A 26,437-nucleotide genomic window follows, 5' to 3' on the forward strand; every position below is an offset into this window, starting at 1 on the left:
TCGGTTAAAAAGTAGAAAAAAAAGGCTTTTACACTTTATATTTTCTGGTCAAATTAGGTTGAGTTGCGTGATGTTGGTTTTGTCAGCTAGCGTTGCTGCTGCTGCTGCTGTCAAGGTTGCTAGGCAACAGAAGCAGTGCTCAGAAATGAAAGTGTTGGGCCAAAACAGATGACGCAAACCTAGACCAGAGTGTCTTTGAGTTTGTGCAGAGTGGTCTGCAGACAATGAAGGCTGGGTTCTTCCTCGGCTAGGCCCTTAAAGGATGGACCTTCTAATGTGAATTAGACACAGCTAACAATAGGTAGCCATCTTCTATCTGGGCTGAGAGAGTAAGAAAGAAATAATAGCACAATGTTCCATTGCTAGGATCATACTGTATCTTTGAAAAAGTTTGGAGCCCCAGCTGAAGAGAGTTTGTCATTGAAGACATGGGGACCATTTTTGGTCGGAGGAGCTCTGTGCCTGAAACACTGAACAATCAAGAAATTGCAGAAGAGTGAACACTCAGACACATGACAGCACAACTGGCATTCTCAAGGCATTGCATGGATGTGAGCTCTGGTAAAATTATAGAGGATCTGGAATCCAAACCAGTAAACAGAGTAAGACCTTTTTGAAAATCTGCAAGTGAAGTGGCTTCTTGTGCAAGATAGTGAACACCCTTGAGCTGGGCTTCAGGAAACACATCCATTTTGACAAAAAGGTTAAGAGGAACTTTGTGAGCAAAACAAAATTTAGGAAAAAATTAAGGGATATTGCCTTGTATATATAAAAAAGCCTCTTTCAAATATTGTTAATGCATTTAACTCAAAATATCTACAAGAACAAAGGAGTCAATCAAATGTCTAGGGGGCATTCTCTTCAAATAAAAAGGAAACAGCCAGAAATATAACATCCTTGTTCATCATTTATTCCCACAAGCCACCAGAAACAAACACTTGTGTCCATCAAATACAAACAAAAAACATTTTTTTTAAAAAAGCAGAATTTATAAGCCACACTCCAGGGGGAGGAGGATGGGGCAGAGAAAAAGCATTATTTATTCATCAGGCCAAATGGAATTGCAAAATGAGGGGCTGAGTGGATGACCAGCCAGTGCCCCAAAAAATTCTAATGTCTCATCAAATAAACGAAGATGTTTAAGGCTTAAAAACAGCAAGCTGATGAACAGACAACAAAAAAGAGCTCAGAGCTGTGTGCACTCAAGCGGGACAGAAACGCAGCACTTTGTTTACTTGCACTCTGATGATTCCATTAATGTTAATTTAAAGGAGCAACCACAAGAGAAATGGAATATTTTAGAGAGGTCCAAAGCAGGGCACATGTATCTGAACTGTGTAGACATGAATAAATAATGACCGGAAAAAAAGGTTATGACAGGTTGTTCTTGTGCATAGGATGAATCTCTAACAGATTTCTAACCTGAACGTCAAACCAGTAAGAAGGCATGCAGGTGTTTGGAGAGTTCCTCATATCTCCAATATTATATTACTAAGTTACAAGGTGCAAGGTCAAAGCATGATTGTAATGTAGTTATGTATTTAAAACCCAAACTGACATACTGAATCATGAACTGAAAATTACTAAACCATATTGCTAAAAGTCATACAGTGTACAACTGTGCTGTAACAATAAACCCAGTGTAATGATAATAAACCCATAAGAATCCAACATCTAATTACAATGAGCACAAAGGCTCTATATTAAATCTTGAAAACAGAGACATTTTCTGGGAGAATGACACACCCATTTCAAAGTTGATGCCGGCAACTGATTTTAAATAAAAGTTGGGTCAGCGTTTTGTTTGCCATCTGTTTCATTTCCTCTTCTTTTAACAAGCTCTAAGCAGCTCTCAGCTTACACCAATGAGGCACTATACTTCACTGACAATGTTCTTTTACTCTAAAACCTTTAAGTAAGAGTCAAGCACTCTTTGTATCTTCTTGAATTCAAATTTTGTCTGTATTTAGTAAAACAATATAAAATGACTGCATGTCAAACATAAGAAAGATAAAGGCTTATTGACAGGCGAGGGGCTGACTAATAAATTCTTTCTACGAAAAAGTCAGTTTTTACACGCATGTTCTTGCTACAGTTGCTGGTTCTTGTATCATAAATGTATTCATGAAGAAGCTGTGAGTCTTCCATGACAACAAAGAATCATTTCTTAAGGCAGTTTATTATATTTAAGTACAATGCCATTATCCTTCCAAGGATTTCACACCTCCGACTCTTACAGATATGGACAAGGACACTGGCAGTCAATGTAGTACAGTCTGTACTCCTTTTCTTCCATTATGACCATTTGTAAAACTGCCTGAGGACATGTCAAGCCTGCAAAACTGTTAGAGCTGAAACATTTGGCATCGTAAACTCTTCCAAGTAAGTAATGGCAAACGCCTTATGGGCACTCCTAAAAACAATCTCTTAAGTATCTCATTCTCTTTCCTTTTATACCTTCCGTTAAGTATTTCACTCTCTCTCTCATTGTGTCACTTTGACACCCTTTCTGCTTTCAATACTACCCTCATTTTTGGGAAATTCTCCACCTATTTTTTTAAGTGTTTTCCCTTTAGTGTTTGGTTAAACCTCCACTCCCTGTACCCGGCACTGATAGCAGAAAATGCCCTTTGTTAACACTAAGTGCAAACCTGGGAACCGCATAGCTACAGTATCAACCCTGATGTTTTACTGTTGTTTGTTTATATTAAGAACCTTTATTTGGACTCCTGCCCTAATTCTGTCAGTGCCATAGAAAGTTATAACGCACACATTTAAAGCAAGTCTCTGAGGTGACCATGAAGGCATCCGAAACTGTAAAGGATTCTTTACAAACGCAGGATTTTGTTTTCCTTTCCTTATAAATGTTGCCATTTGCCTTGAAGAATCTTTGAATGGGATTCTCCTTTACCAATGTCACCCATAAAAATAAAAAAATAAAAAACATTGATTCCTTTTCCTCTAAGTGCTTTAGTAATTTTAAGAGCAGCAGAATTCATTTGGCTGTTGAATAGTATTTGACCTTGTAGCACTTAGGCTCTGCCTCACATTCAGACAATATGCAAATCAAGAAGAATTCATCTTGTCTTTGAACTGCTCTACTTGCTAAACACAAGTCACTTGTGTTTCTTTTTTCTATTGTTTTGCAGGCGAGACGCAGCAGGGCCTTCAAAGTCAGGCAGGCTACATTGACAAAATACAAATTGTGGAAATGACATGGGTGATGGAAATGCAGGATGTGTGAAGAAGAGCAGATGAAAGGGGGATGTAGAGGAGACGAAGAAGGGGGGCAGGGTGACTGGACCATTGCTTCCATGATGCATTGCTTGTCTGCATCACCTATGGTTATCTGTCAGAGTCACAGCACTGTTGAACTGCAAGCAATGCTAACTAGCCCTGCCCGTGCTGACACTTAAAATCAGTGAAGAATGGATGCTGAATCGACCACCCAACTCTGGATGTATACAAACACCCAGGGAAGCAAGTAATATAAACTGCAACAAAGTTGAAAGACATTTATTACCACATCTATGGAATAACTTATGACATCTGTAGTGTTTCAAAACATGCAGTAATTTTCACTTTCTGTGTTGCTAAACATTGGAAATAAATACAGTCCAGTGTGAAAAGATGTAAGTGGCTTGAACTAGAACTTCAATGTTGTTCCCGAGTGGAAAATGTCTTTTAAGCTAGATAAAAAGCCAAACACACATAGAAAAAAAAAGGAAACCAAAAGTCTTTAATCCATATTTTCCTGTCCTACCAAATTAAAACACATCAATCAATCAATCAATCAATCAATCAATCAATAAAAGTTTATTTCTAGAACACATTTAAAACAACCTTGGTTGACCTAAGGGCTGATACAGGCAGAAGTCACACTATAAAAAAGACAATAAAAACAATTAAAATACAATAAATAGGAAAATGAAATAAAAAGATGTCAAAATGTCAAGCTCAGTTTGTATAAAAAGCAAAAAGGTGGGTTTTTAGCAGTGATTTGAAATTGTCAATAGTTGGAGCAGTTCTTATGAAACATGTAACATAAGGAGTGATTCTTGACTGTGGTTTTAAATGTTAACTAGGTTGTGTGAGAAATGTTATCAAAATGAGTCATTTTAACTCGGATACATTTTGGATTGCTCATACTTGCTTTTATTGACAGCCACTTGGATTATTGCAGCTCTTTTTTTTTTTTACGAGTCCCCCTCAAGAAGTCTCTGAGACCTGTATAGTTAATTAAGGGTCACAGCAAGGATTTCAAACAATCCAAAGAAAGGACCTCATAAAACCAATCTGCTCTCATTGCTGCTCTTAACATTTTACTTAGTCTTTAAATATTTTACCAGCTCCTCATATACAGAAAGCCTTTTATTTTATAAGCCAACAAGAACTCTAAAGTCTTTGACCGCTGTTCTTTTAGAAGTTTCCAAGAATTTCCCTTGAAAATATTTGTGATGCTGCTTTATGTTTTTATGGTCCTTAATTGTGTAAGGGTCTCCCCCTAGATCTTCAGACTCAAAGAATATAAAGTCCTTTTATTTTTTCATTTGGCCTTAAATAAGGGTTAACAATGCTTTATTATTGATACTTTTCTGCAATCAAACTCATGTATGGTTTTGTTTGCTAAAGTTTAGTTTTGACTGATTCCTATTATTGATGTATCACTCTATTTTTAGTCAATTTTTTTTTCTAACGTTTGAATATAATTTGAGCAAAATTTTAAATGGAGCTACGGAAGTCAACCCGCCCCCTCCTTTTTTGTCCACTCCCAACACGAGCATCGTGAAGAAAGCTTGTTAATTGACCCCATAAATGTGTAAATAATGTAAATATGTGAATGTAGGGGGAGAGAAGCCTTCTCTTGTGATCCCTCTTTTTTTCTCCTGTTCTTCTGTTGAAGAGTTTGGTAAACTGACTACTAGTTTGGATTTTGATGAAAATGTTTTGTTCATTATTTCGGCCGGTGCTTTCCCTAAAGTCTGAGTCTTGCCAGCACAAAAAATAAATTGATGTTTTGAGGTAAACGCTTGTTCATTAGAGAGTGCTTAAAAACTCTAGAGACGTTATCAGGAGGAAAAGGCCTCTTGAATGAGGACTATTGTCCTTGTTGCAACTCAGTCTGTGATTGTGTGTTGTTGCTATGACTTTTTGACAAGCTGATCACTTGTTGTGATTTGTCTCTTACGATATTTTCTATGATTCATTTGGGTTCTCTTCTCGATTTATTGTTGACAGCCTGAAAATGAGGTCTTTACATGTACACATTGGGAAGCCAAATTTAGAAATATAAAAGTGATTGTCTTTAAATTAATGGTACAGGTCCTGAGCTACTTGTCAGTTTTTGTTTGGTGTAAACCAACAGACACTCGCCTTAACCTGTTAGTTTTTGCTTGATACAACAAGAACCGCCTATGGTCTACCGTTTGCTTGTGTAGAAGCTAGCATCATGTTCTTGGATCCTCTGGGCACACAAACTCATCAGAGCTACATTTGAGTCTGATTAGGATGGAAATACGAGATATGCATGTCAACCTCCTGTAGATCTACGCCCTTTTAACCTCTCTCATTTACAGCCCTTCTACTCTGTGTTCATTCAGACTCTGGGGGGCACAGAGGAAGGAGATGGTAGATGCTAGAATTCAAACATTTATCTTTTTAACATTGGCAGGGTCTGCATTCTTTCAGCCTTGATGTCACATTTCATTACTGCGTGCTGCAACTGGGCTGCAGCCCCAGACTTAATCAAGCATGTAATCAAACTATTGCTACTAACAACGAATGGAAATGCACTCTGTGATCAATATGCATTTCATGAAAAGAAAATAATCAAGGTGAAGACTGCAACATTAGCTCTCTGACCACCCCCCAACGACCCTTGCAGTTTTTCAGCAAAGGAGATGGCAAAGTTCTCCAATTCCAGACACAAATGTGACTGCCACTGTAGATGAGGACAGGCTCAACCACATCCCACTCGCCTGTGCTGCCTCATGGGAGCTCGTCGACTATCTAGCAGTCGCAGAGTTGGTGGTCTGTTTATCCTGGGTTGCCTTGTTATGCTTTTTGGAAATGGAAATGGAAAGCAAGTTTTTGTGGATCATAACATGTATTTCTCAAATTTCCACATCTAATGTGCTCTCCACCTCTCATAAAATTTGAATATTTCATTGTGTACACATTATGCTATCTGGAGATAGGCCAAGCATGTTCCTTAAAGCACAGAAATTTAGGTGGATATAAAAGTTTGGCTTTACAGGCTGTAATTCCAGACTTCTGAATTACCGCCCACAACAATAGTTGCGCTTCAAATGAGCCGAGTGTTGTCCCTGATGAAATCAGTTTTAGCCTGTTTAGTTCTGTCTTTCTGTTGAAGTCATAGTAAACCAAAATGATCTGAAGAATTCTGAAGTCCAACACAGCTCCCTAGCTACAATAAGGAATTGCAAGATTTAGGAAACCATGTGGAAATATACAAGTTGTTCAGAGCCATCATACAAAAATATCAAATCAAGTTCTTCTGAGCCACATGGAAATAATGTTGTGACATAATATGGATCAGTAAGTGGGCAATCTTGCCTGAAAAAAAGACTAAAGGAAGACAGAGTGAGGTTTTTTCCCCTGCAATCCATACAGGAGTAGAACATGTATCTGATAAACAAAGACCATGATGTGAATGTATGAAAGGACTGATGACTTCTCCAACTCTCCCATTGTAGAAATATATGGCTTTGACACAATTCCATTTCAAGTCTTTGCAGTAGGGGTCGGCTGGTGGAAATCCGGTATTGAAGTCCCACCCCTCAAGTAAAGGAAACACACACACTTACTGATAACAGTAACAATAAGATACCTCAGGTTTACTCACAGTCCACAACAACACATATTCCACTGTCAGTTTGAAGAAGACACTTAACATAATGGAATGTTCAATTCATTGTGTAAGTGTTCTTTCCTCCTCCTCCTGCACTTCCTCCTCCTCTACTCTAATGCTAATCGTGTGCACAAACCACTGCAGGGCTTGTTTGTCGACATAGCTATCATCCCCTTTCTGCACCACATCCATTTTTAAAAGCACCAAATATTAAGTAAAAATCAATGTCTTAAAAATATGAGTGAGAAAGGAAAAAGGAGATAACTTGTTAAAAGGCTTGTGTCAAAGGCTTGGCTGAACACAGTCAATAAATCAATCACTTGTATTTACTAGCATAAATATCTGAACAAAAGTGTTTTCCCAGCAGCAGTCTGTGAAATTGACTGTTTGTTGTTTAAAGCTCCTGTGATGAGCTTTTAGCTGCTTACTGAACAGTTGCCATTACAAACAAAATCAAACAAGACCATCAGCATCAAGGTTGATTATTGAAATTAAGTTGCATGAACTAGCTGCTGTGGGGTAGGTGTCAGAAATAGAAAACTAACAGTACACCCCCGAAATAGTCATTGCAACTTTTCCAAAAGGAAAGACTCACAAGGAGTGATCGACCGAGAAGGGTAAGATATTTATTCGGAAAACACGACTTAGCCTACTACTTGTATAGGACATAATGAGATGAGTGGCACCACTTTGTCCACAGATTTAAAAAAAAAAAAAAAAAAAAAACAATACAAGAGGAAAGAAATCCTTTTATGTGCAAGCACTTAGTAAAAGTGTACCAAGTAAGGTAATGTAAACACAGAGGGGTTTGGCACCCTCCTTCCTCAATGTTTTGTTGATAAATCCATGACATCTCAGGAGGGCTGAATAGTGAATTCTGGCGTCTCAGAAACACCCCCCTCTGTGTCAACCTGGACTGCTACCTTGGGACCTGCCTATTCATCCATAGCCACAGGCTAGCCTCCGCAGCCTCCGACATAGCTTTTGTCACTGCCTGCCAGATCTGACCTCTGACATGGTCCACAGAGGAAGCCCAAATCAACATAATCGAACATTTATTGACAGGACCCTTTGATGAAGATTGGACAGACACATTGTCAGACATTTCTCATTTGACTGCCATGCACTTTTTCTCTGTACACGTCATCAAAGAGACTACACAAACAAAGGCTTAATACTTGTGTCTGGACTTTACCTTTCCTGAGGGACCCAGATATCCGAACCTTGGTGAGATGACGTGCAGTTCTTTCTTTCTGTTTCCTGACTTATAGAAGCATAACAGAAGCACATTACCCATTGGTGCCCAGTTTCCTTTGGAGTTTTAGAGGAGTCAAACTAAAAGGCCTATCATTAAAAGAAAGATGAATTTAATTACAGCTTATAAATGACTCCTCTCGCAGCACAATGGTTTACCAGGCAGTAAGTATGTTTAATTAAAGATGCTACACATTGTTAGAGAGGCAGTTGAAGTGAAGGGCTCTTCTTTGCAGCACCACAGTGGGGAAGTGGAATTGAATTAATAATATTTCACTGATGAATGATAGCATTAGCACACCTGCGGCTTGTGTAAAGGAGCGTCAAGAGCGTTGTTGATCTAAATCATTGATGGCTCTCACTGATTGCTCACGCTGAGGTCCGACCAATGAGACAAACAAGTTCTTCACCCAGAGCACGTTTTCTATTAGAGCAGTCGCTGTAACAAGATGGCAGCAGGTGTGGGGCTGCACCCATCTTTTCACTCGTTGGATGGCTGCAATGACGGTATGAGGGTCTGTCTTTGAAGGACAAGGAGGGAAAAGTGTTGTGTGGACACACTTTTCTTTGTGAAACACAGCTCAGAAAATCCCTCCATATCAGTATTCACTCACATTTGTTGTCTTTCATTTCTTAGTTTTAATGTGTCAGAAAAAAAAGACAAATTTTGCAATTTGGAAAATATGCTCATTGACTTATTTTATAAGAGTAGGAAAACATTTTTGATAGGTCCTACAGGAATATCAAAGAGGTTGTAGCTTGCTTGTCTTTTCCAAGGGTGACAAAATCCCCTAATCAATGCTCTGCATTTGACCCCAAACACACATTCCTTATCTAAACTCGGTACATGAACTCGTAAGTCGATAGATAGATAGATAGATAGATAGATAGATAGATAGATAGATAGATGATAGATAGATAGATACTTTATTGATCCTGAGGGAAATTCAAGTCTGTGAAGAACAAGCCAAGCTTTTTGGTTGGCTAAACTTTCTTGACTGTACAAAGCAACTTAAGCAAACAATTGCAGTTGGTCGTTTTATAAAGATGAACAACATCAATAAGTAGTTAAGTTAGCTACCACTGCTCCCTATCTAAGCTGAGCTAATAAGCATTTCTTGGCAACGTTTTATAGATATGAATAGTGACAAGAAAATGAAACATTTGCCCATTGCTGTAATATATGTGAGCTTTAAGCTTAAAACAATCTCCCACTAAAAAAGACCTGACGCCATTGAAAATTCACAAGCACCAGTTTCACAGGCATTTAAAGAATAAAGTGGTATACTGTATTCTTTAACAAACCTATGCAGTGCAGGTTTGATTGAAAATACCCCTTCAATTCAAGACAACAAATGACAAACAACGATGATGGTTGTGACTCTAGGTGAAATGTTTGCAGGTTTTGGGTCCTTACTTCACAGCTATCAATATTACTGTACTGTAGGCTGTCAGCTCAACTACCATAGCATAGCAGTAGCAAACAGGCCCCTTGAACTCCACATAGCCAAAACAAAAGGTACCAGAGAGAGCTATACATAACAGCTTAGGAGCTGCATGTTGGGCTCTGGTGAACACAATGGTAATTGTCCTGCAGGAAGACGGTTCAAACCTGATATGGGCTGGAAAACAGCCCGTATCAGATTATGTTTTAATTAACAGACTTTCTGTGTGATTTTTTTTTTTCTATCTGAATGTAAAAATACAAAGGGCTTCAAACTCTGATAATTACTTTGATGTAGCATGTCCTGGAGCATTTATTATTGAAATTGTTTAAGTATGATAAAAAAAAATACACAACAGATCTGACCCTTATAAAATCTAATATCAACTTGATTGATCCCTTAGGAGGAACATTTAAATACTACCCTTATGTAAGGCCTTAATAGATACCCTGGTATTTTCAGAGGACAAAAGGCACAGATGGAGACATACATGTGCAAACTGTTGCTCTAAAATGAAGATATTAACAATAACAACAATGCATTATTATTATGGTAATGAATGTACAGCAACGACGGCAAGTTCAATTTACCTTGAAACATATTTTATCAGACGTGCCCACAAACACACACTCCCATCATGCTAATTCATGTTATACAGTCTCTGTGGTGGAGCGCAGGTCTAGAGTGGCTTTTGAAAAGGAGGCCCTTTTGGTAAGAGGAGTTCAATACTCCAAATACTGAAGTGACACTTTTCTTACCCAGCATAATTTTAGCTTCTGTGTCTGACAAGGAGCATTTCTTTTAAGATGTGCTCTTAGTCTCAAAGACATAAATTCAACACATGCAACAAAAGTACTTGGTCTACAGTTACTGATCTTTATCATGTTACAATATCTCTTATGTGTTGCTGTTATTGATGAAGAAGCACTTGAGAAAAGAAGGTTACCCAGAAATATGGTTGCAAAATGGAAGACTAAATGAATTATTTCAAATTCAAAGTTCCTCACGGTGACAGGTGATGGATTTGAATTTATCCAAACTGAATTTATTTTGACCCTTTGACCACTGATCTCTCTAGGGCGTTTCTATTGATTTCTATTCATCCAGCACAATATCATTTTGTTTTGTCAATGCCCTGTGCTTCTCTTGTTGAAAACAGGAGACAAACAGCCTTTAAAACCGTCCAAGAAAACTGTCATAGTTTAGGAATTATGTTTTTTTCTTTTCTAATGCCTTAGTGTAAAAGGTAATAGAAAAGTGGAACTTAGTTGGAAATCTGTACTCTCTTTGGTGAGTGAAGGGTTGAAAAAGAGTTTAGACGATATATGTTTGTCTCTGAGGATCAGTGAGTATTGGAGAAGTCTTCTAATAAAGCCTGTCTGCCATCCACACAAATAAATCGAAAAGCAAACACAAACTTAGTGAATGTCATGGCTTAAAGAGGAAGATTCTTTACACCAAGAAACTCAAGGAACTTTATCAGCATATAGAAATATGTTTTATAAAACAGTTTTATTTGGTATTCGTTATTTTCTGTGAAACCGGAGAGTACAAAAAGCTGTCAGCCAGTTGCAGCTGTATCTGCCAACTCATTAAAGTTTTAACAAAGCATCCATCAACAATCTTCTGATGATTTTTAGATGACTCTGTGAATGATGGGGAAACTTCTTGGAATAATGGTGTAGCCAGCAGTGGTCAACCATCAATCACTTCAAGCCAAGGCAGCCTTTTCTGTATTGTTTACAGTCCAATTAGCAACTTGAGAAGCGGCTGTGTGTTCAAATCAAAAGGCTATCAAAAAGGTGCCGCTCTATATGGTAGCAAAGTATTTGTCTTGGTTTATTACGGCACCTGTAGTGCCCATTCATCTGTTTCTGGTAGGTCTTGTTTTAACTGCAAATAATAAGTTACAAAGAGGCTTCACTCTAGTTCAGATCCCTGAACATGTGTGACACATGTGACTGTTAATTTCATTTTTAACTTCCATTTGGTCTAAAGGCTGTATACCTTGTGTGTTTTGCTTTACTTTTCTCACTGACTTCCATTGGAGCAGCATACCTGCGTGTAATCAGGTAGTTTGACTCCTGCAATGAACACACCTGTTGAGGATCCTCCTCAGAACTTCAGTTACGTCTTTGTTATTACAGTGTGTGCTTAATTCACCACGAGTGATCGGGATGGTTTTTTTTTTAGTAATATTTTTCAACGTAAGCAGTTCAGTAAATGGACTTGAAATTGTGTACTGCTATTTTGTCTTCTAAGCTGCTCAAAGCTGCTTGAAAAACTAAATGTCACATTGACCAATTCACATCAAATTCCAACACTGAAGCTACTTTAATTTCCCATCAGGATGTATTAATCCCGTTGACACACGTCCACACACTGCTAAGTATGCCACTCACGAGCCATTTGGGGTGCACTGTTTTTTTCCTAAAGACACTTTGAGATGAGGCTGCAGGAGAGCTGGGGATCATACTTTGACCTTCAGGTCCAGAGCCTCAGTGGTTTCTGTTCATCCTCTTGTGTCTCTCTGTGTGCCATACCTTGTGTAAACTCTGGCTTAATTCAGGGGTAAGAACCCATGAAGAAACTGTGATTTACTCTCAATGATTAACTAAGTTAGCAGAAATAACGAAATCATGATTCATAAACGTGAACACAATCAACTTTTGTATTGCTCATTCGTTGAATCAGTTTGATAATTTCTGATGCATTCTAAGAAGTCAGAAAATTGAATCACTGATTTTCTTCACAGAATCAGCAGATATGCGCTCATGTTAGAATGTTTTAACCTATATTGAATGTATTCACTTGTATGCAGATTGGTTTATGGTGATGAATAAATTGTCATCAGATTGTCTCCGGTGAAATGGGAAGTCACAACTTCATACACCAAAGCTTGCTGAAAGTTGATTGGTCAATACTACTCTGACTATAGACACAAACCTGAACCCATCTATACTAAAATCCAAGCCCTTCCAAAAGAGTACTTTTTTGTAGAACCAATGAAGAGAGTTCAGATCATCATTAGGGTTTTGTTTAATATTACATTACGACTAGTTTGACAGTGCATGGTGCAGACTGCTCTGGTCTTGGACTCAAGTAGAACACAATCCAATCTTATTAATTTTGTATAAAGAAATCCTGTACATTGACTATTAATTCAAATACATACTAGCCAATTAACACTGTCAAAGACACTGTGCTTGGGGCACTGGTGGCGCAATGACCCCATGTATGGAGGCTCTTAGTCCTCCTAGGTTGAAATCTGACCTGCGGCTCCTTTCCTGCACACCATTCCCCACACGCTCTCTCTGATTTTTTAACTCTGTCCTAGCTCTACAATAGGTACAAAAAACCCAAAATAAACAATAAAAATGCACAATGACCATCCACTGTGCTCATGGTGCATTATCCCGTACTGAATATGCTTTATAAAGTAATGCATTTTGTTTAATTAATATGGTGTTTTACTAATAAGACAAAAAATCAACTGAAAAAAAAGTAACTTTGCAGACCTTTCAGCCAACACAAAGTTTAACATATCTGGGTTGTTTTCCTTTTGTTTGAATTAAAGCTGTTACAACAGCTACATTAAGTATCCTCCAAATTTGTAAGATCTGTTAACGTTTCCTCTTATTCCTCAAAAGGGTGTTAAGTAGCGCATTAGCAGTTAAAGCCTTTATCTAATGTTTGGAACACTCTGCAAATCTAAAATCCAAAATCTGAGCTCTTAAACCAAAAATGTTTTTTTTTTTTTTTTTTTTAGTGAAATCTCCTTTTAATATTGGCTCCTTGCGTGGAAAGGTGGCACAAAAGTTGCCAGTGTTTAAATCCAGGCATGTTCAGCTTGATGGTGGCAAACAGTCAGTGCTTCAGAAGGCTTACTGTAGCTTGTTCAAAATGATTGCAGTGGATGACCATGGTCCTGTATATCCTTTGTTGATCTCCAGGCCTTTTGAATGATTCTTTTATTTCTGTGACCTACAGAACACTAACTTGTATGAACTCTTTATATTATATACTGTAAATATTTTTTGATTTCTTTGATTTAACTGCCTCATACCTGCCTGCTGTATCTCTTGTATTTCTGTTATCTGTTTTTATATTATTTTATTTTCATACTCCCCGTTTGGTCTGTCAGTTCACCTCTGTTCCTTCTTTCTCTAAATGTAGATGTTTGTTTAAGCTTTACTAAGTGAAATATAGACCAAAGTGTTGGTAAAAACGCAGCTCAGGTGGAGCTAAGGAGGTGAAAACATCATAACACATCTCATTTCACAGCTCAATTATCTGTAAAGCACTTTGTAAACAGTTATTTTTAAAGGTGCTATATAAATAAAGCTATTATTGTTATGTCTCATCATATAATCATTACTATATTAAGTCATAGAAGGCTTTGTCATATGTCCTGTAGATGTTTCTATCACCAACAATTTGAGAAAAGTTAACTTTTATAATGCTATATGGTCAGAAGAATATGTTGTATGTGTGTATTACAAAGCACCACTTTTGATTGAAGACTACATCAGACTCGAGTAGAACACACACACATGCATACACACAGCAGATAAGACAAAGAGATTAATGAATGCCTTTATGGTTTGTAACACCACAATGGTAACTTGACTAATGGGAGAGCTCATTAAGCTGAGCTGACAGTGTGAATACAAAATACATTAGTAAAGAATTATGTTGATAACAATTAAAACGACACTTGACCAAACAACAGAAAAAAACATTCACACAACTCCTCTATGCTTCAACATCACATGCTTGAATTGTACAGATGGGTATTTGAAAATAACAATCAATCCTCAGGTCATTAACTTCAGCAGAGCGAGAAGTCTGCAACCTTGAGGGCTTGAATCCCTACAACAAATAAAGTGCATGGGTAACAATGGCCGCTGACAAACTTAATTCAGCCCACGCCTGCACTCGGCAATGGGTTTTCCTATAATTATAAGATCTACCCAAGGAAAAAGAGCTGTATCTTCTCTGGAAAATAGTCCGAAGATGGTAAAAGACTTCAGGTAAAATGTGCACAGCGGACTGTGATGAGAAAATTGACGTTTTAACCTTCTGTTAATATAAAGTATAATTACTGAAGCATCTTTTTTTTGCCAGCAGACACGCTGTGAGATACAATATGCAGATGCTACAATTATCATAATGTTGTAACCATGTGACAAATCTGACAGGGACTAGAAGGAAAGCACAAAGTTTTATGCTTTCGGCCTAACACAGAAGTTGACTCTGCTGAGCCTCCCCACAAAAAAAAAAAAAACAACCAAAAAACCCCCCAACAATATGGCCCCTATCTTGTATGGAAAGTGTCTTGGGGTGTACCTAAAGTCTGTCCCATTTATTTTCTATCTAACTCAGGTGACTTTTTCGACTTTTTCACCAACAGTTAGCACCCATGTGATATAGCACATAGAATGTTAGATCCTTTCCATTCATGCCTATATGTGTGGAGATTTCAATCATTTATAAAGATGTTCTTCAGTCCCTCATTTGGAAATGTTCACTCCCTCGTTCTGATTGTTTCTGATGCTGTAGGAATGTTTCAGCTTAATATAAATTTAATCCGTCATTGACATATTTTTTGTGTCCTGGGTGTGTTCTGTGTCTTCAACGGCACAGTGAAAGTGAAGAAGTTAAATGAGCCAGCTGGAGTCCGGTCTGTGTCAGAATAAAGACCGACACACCAGCTTGCAGGACAACCATGCTCTTAAAGGGAGTGACTTGTTTGATTAATCTTAGACCCAAAAAACATCTGTTTAAGGTGATCCAACTTATGCAACCTCCTTGTGTACTGCACAGTGGTTCTCAACTGGTGGGTCGGGTCCCAAGAGTGGGTCACAGAGCTGTTACAGTGGGCAAATGTGTGGCTGGAAAAAAAATGCTGTCAAAAAGTAAATGAGGCACCTTTTAAAAACAAATGTTTCATTAAGTTTCTTTGTTCTATCACACTTTGTACCATCTGAGTTCCAAACTAAACAATTCTTGTTCAATAAATCAGATGGATTGAAAACTACATTCAGGTCACAATCTCATCAGGACCAGTGATGAATGAGAGGTGTAATCAATAAAAAAAAAAAAATCCATTGGTGGTAAAAAAAAAAATTAAGCAGTGGGAGTGCCAATAGCCTTGTGGTTACGTCACGCACCCTGTGTACAGAGGCTATTGTCAGCGGGGTTGGATCCAACCTTAACCTGTATTGTCCCACACTCTCCCCTCTAAGTGTTCCCTGTCTCTCTTCAGCTGTCCTATCCAATAAAAGCAAAAGGGACAAAAAAATTACTTTTTAAAAAATCAAACCAGCGGGGAAGTACGTAACTGCAGTTCCTCTAGTGTCCCCCTAAGGCTTGCACCAAAAACTAGGGTAACCCTATATTGACCAATGTTAAGTATCTGATTTTTACAGAAGAAATACACATGTTTACAGCCTGGTACAAAAACAGTTTTAGTCTCTGTTTAATTCATTTGTAATTACTGTATCAGGGTTTTTAAGAACTTACTTGTTTTGATTATATTGAGGCAAAGAGTTGTGCAGAACTAGGAAAAATAAGAGACATGGCTGATTTTGGGGGACTTTTGCAAGAAAGGCTAGGCTTCAGTTCATTGTCTGCTTTTCAATTATCTGAAAGTAAATTGGGGTAAGCACGTCTAATATGGAAACGGCAGTCGTGAGTCTTCATAATGCCCCTTTAGAAACGTATTATAGTCAACATCATTGTGACTATGTGCATGTTTACAGAGTCTACAAAGGATATTGACCGTTTGATTGGGATTAAATAAATGGCTTAAACTTTTTCATGCAGGTTATCTTCTATGTTTAGACAAATGTGTCTGTCAGGTTTTCTTTCAAGTACATTGAAAATGGAAGTATAAAGAGGAGTATGCAATCTTTGCATTTCAGAGACATTCACTGTTTCTTCACTACAAAGCTTTTGCTGATGTGCATTTAATTAGGTGCAATTCCTTCCAAATAGTTTTGTGGTCTTCCTTTACCTTAATTGTGCAAACTGCTTTACCGTGCAGTACCAGTCTTCAAATCCTGCCTTTTGTAAAATAAGGATATAACCGTTAAACAGTACAGAGAAAACTATGTGAAATGGAAATCAACAATTCAAGCAGTAGATCAACTGAATGAGCCTAATTTGTGTATCTGGGGGCTTGTGCCAATGTGCTCATTATGCATTTATTTGCAGTCGAGTCATGAGGCTGTGGTACAATAAAGCAGAGCAGTGAATCATTAGTGACAGTGCATTAAGGTTAAGGAGACTGCCTATCAAAGTAGACATAGAATAGTTAAGTTGCCTTCTGCTTGCACGTCGATGCTGCGTTTGGGTGGGCACTATGCAACGAGTGTGCAGCTGCATAATGATTCACGATTTCATTGACAATTCACCTTGATGTTGTGCAGACATAATTGTATTTCAAAAATGCTAAGAATAATGTTTTAGTGTATAATGCGTCCTTCTATCCATCATGCACCCTCCTAATAGGGGCCTTAGTGTACTGATGCAGGGTTTTCTTCAGGTCAACACTGCTAGAACTAACAAGGAGTCAGCCTAGCTCGAGGACATTTCATGAGGGTGAATAATTGCCATATTGGGGGCTTGAACTTGTTTCCTCCAGTTGAGGGATCCTACTTGACATTAAGCTACCATGATGCACAGAGTTTCAAACTGAGAAAATACAATTCAATCGCTTCTTGTTGAAGAACTTCCCTCAGACTTTTAAATGACATCTCCTTTCTTTCCTTGTATCTCATTTACTTGAAATGGAATTTTGATTATGTTAAATTTAACCTTGGCTGTGGCAATCATACTTTTCAGTGAGTCATAGGGAACAGAACTTGATTGCTAAACTGCAGAGAAAGGAATAGTAATTATTAGAAATACAATTAGTCAGCAGTTATTAAGTCATGTGCCACCTAATTTCAAGCATGATATTACATAATGATACCAGTTTAACAGCATGCACATCCTTTAATTACCTTCTTTGGGACATTTTTTTTTTCAATTTTTTTGATGAATCACGATTAAAAGCCAAAGAGATTAAATAAAAGGCGCCTCAAGCTGAATCCTAATTATCTAACAGCTGTTTAAATAAAGTTAGAAATAACTAGAAGTAGCCTCGTGGCAGATTTAGAAATTCACTTTCAAAATAAAAGCACAGATCCCACAATCGAATTTGACGGCACATTTTTGTGTAAATGTCCTTGTTTCGTTACCTACAAAAGACAGTGACCCCCCCCCCCCCCCCCCCCCCCCCGCGAAATAAAAATTAAAATCAAAACATTTGAACTATCTCAAACATCTAAGACAAACCTGTGTATTATTACTAATAACAATCTTTAATAGTTTGCAATGAGCAAGCAGTCTATAGATTATGTTTTATTTACTTTGAATGACGACAAAGAAAATGTAATTGCAATAAAATGTGGTAGATAAAAGTTTATTATTAGTTAGTCTTGGCCCATACAGTAAATCACTCTCTCTCGCACACACACACACGCACACACGCACACACGCACACGCACACACACACGCACACACACACGCACATAAATAAATATATAGCATTGACGGTGAAACCAAACAGGGAAAAGCAGCATCTGTTTCCCAGCAAATTGGTTTGACTATTTTTAATAACATACGATAGCTCTGTAAATTGTAAATAGTTTCAAACATGACGTAAATATATGCTACAACTTTAATTTAAAGTAAACAAGTATGTCACGTTTTCTTTGGCAGTTTTAATTATTTAGAGTGAGGGTTTTATTTTGGATACAGGGTCCGGAAGTCTTATGTCCCAGTCTGGATACTTGACATTGGTCTCTGCTGCTCGCCACACAACCGCACGCAGCTGTTTTTCATTCTCCAGCGCTCGAGACGCAACACCGGAGAGGGGAGCTCGCGCGTCTTGCTCCAGGGATATCATCTCTGATGGACTTCATTTAAGACAGAAGCACGCCGCTCTGTGTATGACCACTTCGGCGTAAGTTCGGCTGCAAGTGCAGTTCTGCAGCTCATGAACTGCTCTGATGGTCCAAAGTGTTTTTTTTTGTCATCACCGCTTTTTTAATGTGTTTTATGTGTTTGCGCTCAACAGTGAGGTAAAATAATTCGGGCATTTTTTTAAATTTATTTTTTGTTATTATTCAAGAGTGTTGGCGTGTCTTTAATCCCTTGGATGCTGCTGTCAGAGTCGATGTCTGAGCCCTGCAGGACCAGCCTGTCATAGGGCATCATTAATTTTTTGGTTCTTCACAAGTGGATGAGGAATATTTTCCCGGAGATGCTGCTGTTGCTGCATATATTGTGGTTTATACCTCTGATCGGAACAGCTCCTTCTCAGACGACCGAGCAGCTGGACACAGGAGTGGTAAGTTTTCTTTTAGCTACAAAAAAAAAAGAAAAGGAAAAAAAAAAACAGGAGTGGGGGGGTTAAAAGTTTTGCCACCTGCAAGGTTAGATCATGCCCCACTGTGGGAACGTGGGGTGACGTTTCCCACCTCTTCATCGGTCACTCTTTGACGTCCAGGAAAGAGTCCAAGCGCTGTCTTGTCCGCAGACTTGCTCTGAATTTTAACACCGCTGCAGCCCAGTGCACGAGACGGTTCACCCTGCACGAGGACAGATCTAACACTGTAAAAGAACTTCACCTGCCCAGGAACCAGAGACATTGCTAATTTTAAATAATCACTTTGATGGTCAAGTTACCTTTGGGCTGATAAATAAATGTGCGTGAAGGGCTTTGCGTTGCGATGTGTCGACTGCTTCACAGTGTCCTGCTTTATCCTGTATAGATGCAACTGACTAGGAATAAAACCCTCGAGACAATGTATTAGGTCATTTTATCAGATGTTTCTGTCCATGCCTCTGAAAGACCAAGTAAATACAAGAGTTGTGTTTACAACTGAGGATCCTAAAGGGCTTTGACAGAGCATAAGTATTGATGAGGAGTATGACCATATAGATTTGACCAGAAATCAAAGCTCCACTTCAAACTATACAATTATGTATGTTCTGATTCGATTGACTTAAAACAAATGATCCCAAGAAATCATAACATGATGCACTTCTTACTTCCTGTTTAATTCTATCGAAGTGAAATGATGTATAATAAACAAAACCACACATCACTCCAGTGAGCCACATACAGTAAGCTCTGAGGATAAGGCACCTGCACAGACAAAAGTTGTAAACTAACTGAAGTTTTGTTGTTCACGTGTAGTTTTTCTATTATGTAGATGGTTTTTTTTCTGTAACCTTTTTAAAAAAATGTGATCATTCAAAATGTCCTAAAGGGAGAATTCTGAGTTGTTGGCTTGTAAAAGCTGATTATCGTTGCAGTAATTTCATCGTCATTGAAGCGACATTTCCCACAATTTCACTCCTCGGGGCGACATCACTTTTTATTACGACTCATCCCAACTTCTGGCTCGCTCTTTTTCAGCACTCAAACTCTTCTCAAAGCTGTGCTCAGGGATTACGTTCTTCTTAATAACTAGAAAAAAAGGGTCCTGGAGTAGTTCAGTTTTATTTTTCTTTGCTTTGAATTTGTTCAACTTTTTAATGAGACGTACCTTGCATTATTTGACTCTACACTTTTTACACACTGCACAAAACGCACTTCAATTGTGAGATTGTGTGGAGCATCTTTTTTTAATCTATAGGCTTAGTGTTTGTCTGTGTGTGTGTGTAACGTAGATATGTTCAAAATGTATATCATTGAACACTTTATTTTAGGACAAAACAGCAAATTAGTCTCAGTGAGTTTAGATCAGCGGTGTTTCTGTCAGTGTGTGAAGTGGCTGGACCTTTAGCCGAGCCGAATGCCAACCATGCTGACATCAGGACATGGTTTATTGCACCTCAGTTCTGAATTCATTTTTTCTGGTTATCCTAAAGGTCAGTTTGGCCACACAGACAGGGTTTCCATCACAACACACATTTCTTCTTGCAGTGTAACTTCAGCCACATACAGCGCTTGGATCAGGCTCTTACCCCCCTCCCCAACACCCACCCTAGTACGTCAACATCTTGTTTTATTCTATTTCCTCTTGAAACTTTATATGTTGCTTTTCGAGCTGTTTGCCAGAATAATTGGACCATGTGAGGCATTTATAAGAGATGGCGTTTCTTCCACTTTTTTTACTTGGAATAAAGTTTGAGAGTTACTGAACAATTTCTATAAAATTGTCCTGACTACAACTACTCTACAGACAGTGATATCAGCTGTTGGTGGGGAAAGAAAAAAAAAAAAAACCTGAGGTGAAGCCTCAGCGCTTTCTTTCCATTCATCACGGCAGAGAAAATACTGCTCAAGGTAGAAGCTTCCCTGCATTTCCAGATTGAACTGTATGATACTTTCAGCCCAAAGTGGTTCAGCAGCAGCAGCCGCCATACAGTCTGTAGTCCTACCATTATTCTGGTTGTGCTTCATGGAATACAGTACATGGCACCACAGTGATGGACGCATGCTTAGAAATGTCCATATTTGTTGTCTGGCTTTGAAGTGAGTATGCCTCTTAGTGGAGGTTACACAGTTCATGTAATCAAAGCTTGTATACCATGTTGTTGAGCCAATTTTCACACATTATTCTGTTTTTGAAAAGCACTCCACCTCTGTGGCTGACGAGCTGACATCACGACTACATTGTCTTAAATGGAGTCACATAGAGATGCATTGATTGTAAAAATCAGAGCCAAAGGCTAATGTTCAAAATAACAAAGGAGTCGAATGCTGATTGTGATAATGATGCAATTGTTTTTATGGATTCTTTGTAATTCTGTTCATCAAATGATTTATTCAGTGTCATGTATTTAAATTGTTGTCAGTGATGAGGGAGCTGCAGCAAACTCTAATCTGGCACAGTTAAAATCATCAGCTTCTTAAAACTTTTCACTTTTTGTGGAACATGTAGATGAAGTACAACACTTTTTTGTTTTCTATATATTTAGTAGTTCGTAATGTGGTAAGACTGAAATGGTAAATGGACTTGAGCTTGTATTGCGCTTTTTTAGTGTTCTGACTAAAGCTTAAAGTGACTACTCATGTCACACCTACCCATTCACACTGGTGGCTGGTTCTTATGCAAGTTGTCCATCAATTCATCATTCATGCACATTCACATTCGGGGTTAAGTGGCAATTCATGGTTAAGTGTCTTGCCCAAGGACACATCGGACATGTTGCTCGCAGGAGCTGGGGATCGAACCCTCGACCTTCCGATTTTCCCTCGTTTACTCTACCAACTGAGCCACAGCCGCCCCCTGAAAGAGACAATAACCAAGGGACTGTACCTTTTAAGGTACAGTGTTAGGGAATTCCAGTTCCAGGATAACGCAGTGTGGCTGTTTTGACCTTACTCGCTGTACAGTGTGACGTACATACTGAAGCCGAGAGTAAAGTGGACTCAATGCATCTCGTCTTTTTTTTTTTTTAAAGATTTATTTTTGGCCTTTATTGCCTTTATTGATAGTGAGAGGAAAGTGGATAGAGTCGGAAACAGGGAGAGGGCCGGGAGAGACATGCGGGAAATGGGCCACAGGCCGGATGCGAACCCGGGCCGCCCGCGCGAGGAGCAAAGCCTCGCTATATGGGACGCGCCACCGGCGCCCCATGCATTTCGTCTTTTGTCTCCTCACTTTTTGCACTCCACTCAACTCGTTTATAGTACCTCCTGCAAAGTGAATGAACTCACAGCACATGTCGAAGCTTTAAAGCTGTGCATACATTGAAAAGGAAAACTACAAGATGGTGCAGGAGACAACCCGCAACACGTGTTCTGTGCGTTTCTTTGTCTGACTTCCTGTCCGGGCTGTTCTGTCCAGCTTGACATGTGCATGCAGCGCACTCCGTCAAAAATAGACTTAACAGCGTCTGTAACAGAGCAAAGCACAGTGCCGCTGGTGGCACGCTCCGGAGTCGAACTGCGGCAGCCGCTGTGGAAACACAATCATTGACTAGAGTGGGAGCGAACTACGGCATAGTGCATGGTGCTGACGGACTGCGGCGTGCACAGCGTTTGTCTAAATTAGGATTTAGGGGGAATTCATTTTGAATTCAGAGCTTCTTTTTTTTCTTTTAAACATTTACATAACACTTCAGTTCACATTCAGTAATGAAGTTTTTTTTCATCGCCATCTTCAGCACTCGGTTAGTCTGTTAGTAATCTCCACATCTTCATTTTTTAGCTCCCAGCATGTGTTTTAGTGGGGTCTGCAGGGCCCTGCAGTCATGCCCTTTTATGGGCATTACTGGGTGGTTACCTATGCTAATTGGGAATAACAGGCACACGCTTTCAACTTGCATTCTGAAGGCGATAAGAACACAGTTTAAGAACACGTTGATGAATCTGACAGTCTTCTATAAATCTTCCTGAGATCAACTTTAGAAATGTTTTTCAGAAATATTAGTGAAGAAGGCCAAATGTCTTTTTCTTCCATTCTTAAGTGTTACAAATGGTCAGCCATCCAGTCAGCCATTCCATAATTTCCTGGGTTTGACACCGGTGTCAAACTTCAGGCTGTTCTCGCTTTCCACCAACAAGAGACACCATCACAGATGTTAGTGTGAGTGCTGCCTGAAAGAGGCAGTACACAGTGAGATAGTATAAGTGTTCTCTCATCAGCATCTATATAAAAGCAAAACAAACAAAATTCAGAAATGTGTACATGTCGACATCTGCATGTCAACCAGCAGTGATGTCAGAAGAACAGCTCGTTCAGCCTATAGATGGATTGTAGGCTCTAAGTGGTTGTGTGATGTGCAATACAAAAAAAACGAAACGTGCAAGGACCATGTATATTCATGAAAGAATGCAGGAGCTTGCTGAGACGTTTTAAGATGGCTGCAAAGGGTTTCTTACTTCTATTGTATCATGTAGAAGAGCAAGTTTGGTGATAAGTTTTCACCTAAGAAAATAAATCTATAGAATGGAAATTTCTTAAAACACTTTTTGCAGCATTTTCCACATCTGTGCTATCCCTTTGTAGACTCAAAGAATCATTTTTTTTATTCTGGTTCTTTCACCCTTTTTATGGAGGATTCTGTTGCAACATATACCGTAAGCCATGGTGTGCTGGCGTTTGATGAGTTTTTTCAAGGTAAAAGAAACTTTGTATTCCCACATAGCTAACTGTCTCTGCACACTTTAAAAAAAATAGTCTGAAAAGTTACTTTCAGCACCCTCAAGGTCTACCCTGAACGGCACAATGTAGAAACTTCCTGTGCCTCTGAACCACAAAGACATGAAAGTGCTCTTTCAAGTTTATGGTTTTTCACTGCAGTCACCAAGCTTGACCACTTCTTACGTGAGCAGGTGGACGTGTCCTCTTTTTTGCCTGCAGGTCCCAAGAAATGTCTCATTTTTCATTTTTTGTTGATGGCCAAGAAATAGGTGGGATACAGACTCTGTATTCAGTCCTCAAGAAAAGTAAGCATGGATGTCTTTGTAGATGCACCTGAAGTTCCCATGAAAAGATGTCCTGATGCCTTCTAAATAAGGCTGAAGAATTTTAGTGAATCATCTAGATGTGATTTTTTTATTTTTTTTTTAACCAATATTATAATTTCTCCTGTTTTTTCAACAAACAAGCAACACACCATTCTATATTCTGCACAACTCAATATTAGATAGAATCAACTTTTCAAAACTGTTTCTTTCTGTAAGGCCTGGCTCATAGTAACTGTTGCGTATATGTTAGGACAAAATTAGATGATACTGTACATGAATTGAATTTCAGGACCACTTTGTCAAAATGAATACTTTGATGCAATTACGTATATTTGGCGGTATGGCTCTGAGGGATCTCCCTGCCCTTCCACGTGCTTACGTTGGAAGGCATTAGGCGGGGACAATCCCATCCCTGCCCTTCCTGCACATACAAGGAACGCCATAAGGCAGGGAGATAGCAGCAACCCCCAGAGCCAGCATCAATGCAAGCATGACACTGAATAAGTCAGATAGCATAAAAGGAGGAGCAGGGGAGGAGGTGGGTTGCGAATGTGCTTGCAAATGCGGCATGCAGAGGGAGCAGAGAAGTGTAGGCGGACTAGCAGTTTCAATAAGGCGGCGTAAGAACTATTTAGCCAATAGGATGCTTTCAGCAGATCAGCTGGCCATCAGCTGATGAGACTTGCGTTAGATCAGCTGACATGAATCCTGGCACAATATTAAAGGGTGACTCTGTGACCTGCCGGAGCTTATGTGATACTTCATTAAATGGCATATGTGTGTTCACTTCAATTTGTATATTGACTGATGTGTTTAACTTCCTGCTTTGTAAGTATGTAATTATTGTCATGACAACCTCATTTGAACTGAGGATCCAGGAATGATGAATCAGTTCTGCTTTCTTTCTCTAACTGTGGGAGAAGTGCCCCACCAGCTTCTGAAGAGGCACGACACGCTACCTTGCTGAGGAGATCAGGGGGAGAAGGGAGTAAAAGTGAAAGTCATAGTCATAGCTCTTCCAATAAGATATGAGTCAGAAAATGTCAATCTAGCACATGGTGAAAAATCACTGTGTGAGACGAGTAGAGCTGAACGCCACACCGTTTGGGAAGGACACACTTTTGATGGAGTAAAAAACGTATTTAGACTCCACTGTTCTGTGAGCTTTCCTGCTTTGTTCATTGTAAAAGCGTTGCCTTGTTTGAGCTCAGGTAGCGAAGACAATTTATCAAGACAATTTGACTTCAACCTATTCCATCATGTAAGACGGAGGGAAAGAACCTGTGTCGATGGTTCCAGTTATGTTTGTTTGCCACTGACTGATATCTTATCATTGGCGCAGCAGGGAGCGACAGAAAGCATCGTTCTTCACCACGGTATTCGCCGTAAAGTCCAGATATGACGACAATATCGTACTCGTCAGTCTTTCTACATTGTGGATAATTGTATGTGTCTCGATGGCTTTGCACTCACAAGGAACACGCCATACAACCATATAGCCACGAAACAACCTGCCCATGTCCCTTCCTACTGCAGTGCAGGAAGCTCCATCACTCGGAATTTGGTGAGGAATGTAGACAAGCCCTTAAGTAACTACACCACACGTCGGAGGCTTTTGTTTTACATCCTTTCCTCTGTTACATTTGATAGATGGCTCCACGGCGCAGGTTTGCAATTTCAGCACTTGAGGGAACCGAGTCGTAACAACTAAAACATAATATGCTTTATGTTTTCTGCTCACAGCATTATGTTCCTCGTGAGGAGTATTTTCTGCACCTGAGCTTCCCAAAGGAACTATTCACCTGAACATTCAGAGCTTCTCTTTTGAAAAGCGAGCCAGAGTAAGATTAGCAGCTGATAAATTACCCTAAATTACTGTGTATTCAGCCACCGGTGGAATTTCTTTCATTAAAGACCCAAGACCAATGATCCTTAACCCTCTGGATTCTGGTAGTGCGGCTGATTGTGTGAGTGTGTGTGTGTACCTGCATGAAAGGACCAACCACACCCTGCCAGTATATTTCTCACTCTCATTTTCCAATTTAATTTCTTCAATGGCACCACCATCTGGCGTCAGTTCCTCTGGAGCAGTAGCCCCCCCCCCCCCCATCTGCTCTCACACCTCCGCCACTCACTCTGTCACTGATAGAAATCAAAATAACAAGTTCTTATTAGGTATTATCAGCAGCAACAAGAAATTATTTTCAGAAATATGAGGAAAGAACAAGCCTAACCCAGTCAGCGTTGTACTCCTGCTTTAATGTTTATGTACTGTAATGCTTGTTAATAAATTATAGGTCCATCTTAGAAAATATCAACAACTCTCAAGTCGATAGATACCATCAAACATATTGATCCTTTGGAAAAAAAAAAAAAAAGACTTCCTTT

General features: G+C 39.1%; 1 protein-coding gene across 1 annotated transcript in view; it reads left to right on the forward strand.

Annotated features, from left to right (window-relative positions):
• Positions 1-18,452: 18,452 nt before the first annotated feature.
• mmp17a (matrix metallopeptidase 17a) overlaps positions 18,453-26,437 on the forward strand; it is a 92,509-nt gene continuing 84,524 nt past the window's right edge. The window contains exon 1 of the mRNA XM_079364539.1: positions 18,453-18,970. Coding sequence (XP_079220665.1) covers positions 18,863-18,970 — 108 coding nt within the window. The 5' untranslated portion in view covers positions 18,453-18,862. The remainder of the gene's footprint in view (positions 18,971-26,437) is intronic.

Source organism: Symphodus melops (assembly GCF_947650265.1).
Source record: "Symphodus melops genome assembly, chromosome: 16".
Classification (NCBI taxonomy): Eukaryota; Metazoa; Chordata; class Actinopteri; order Labriformes; family Labridae; genus Symphodus; species Symphodus melops.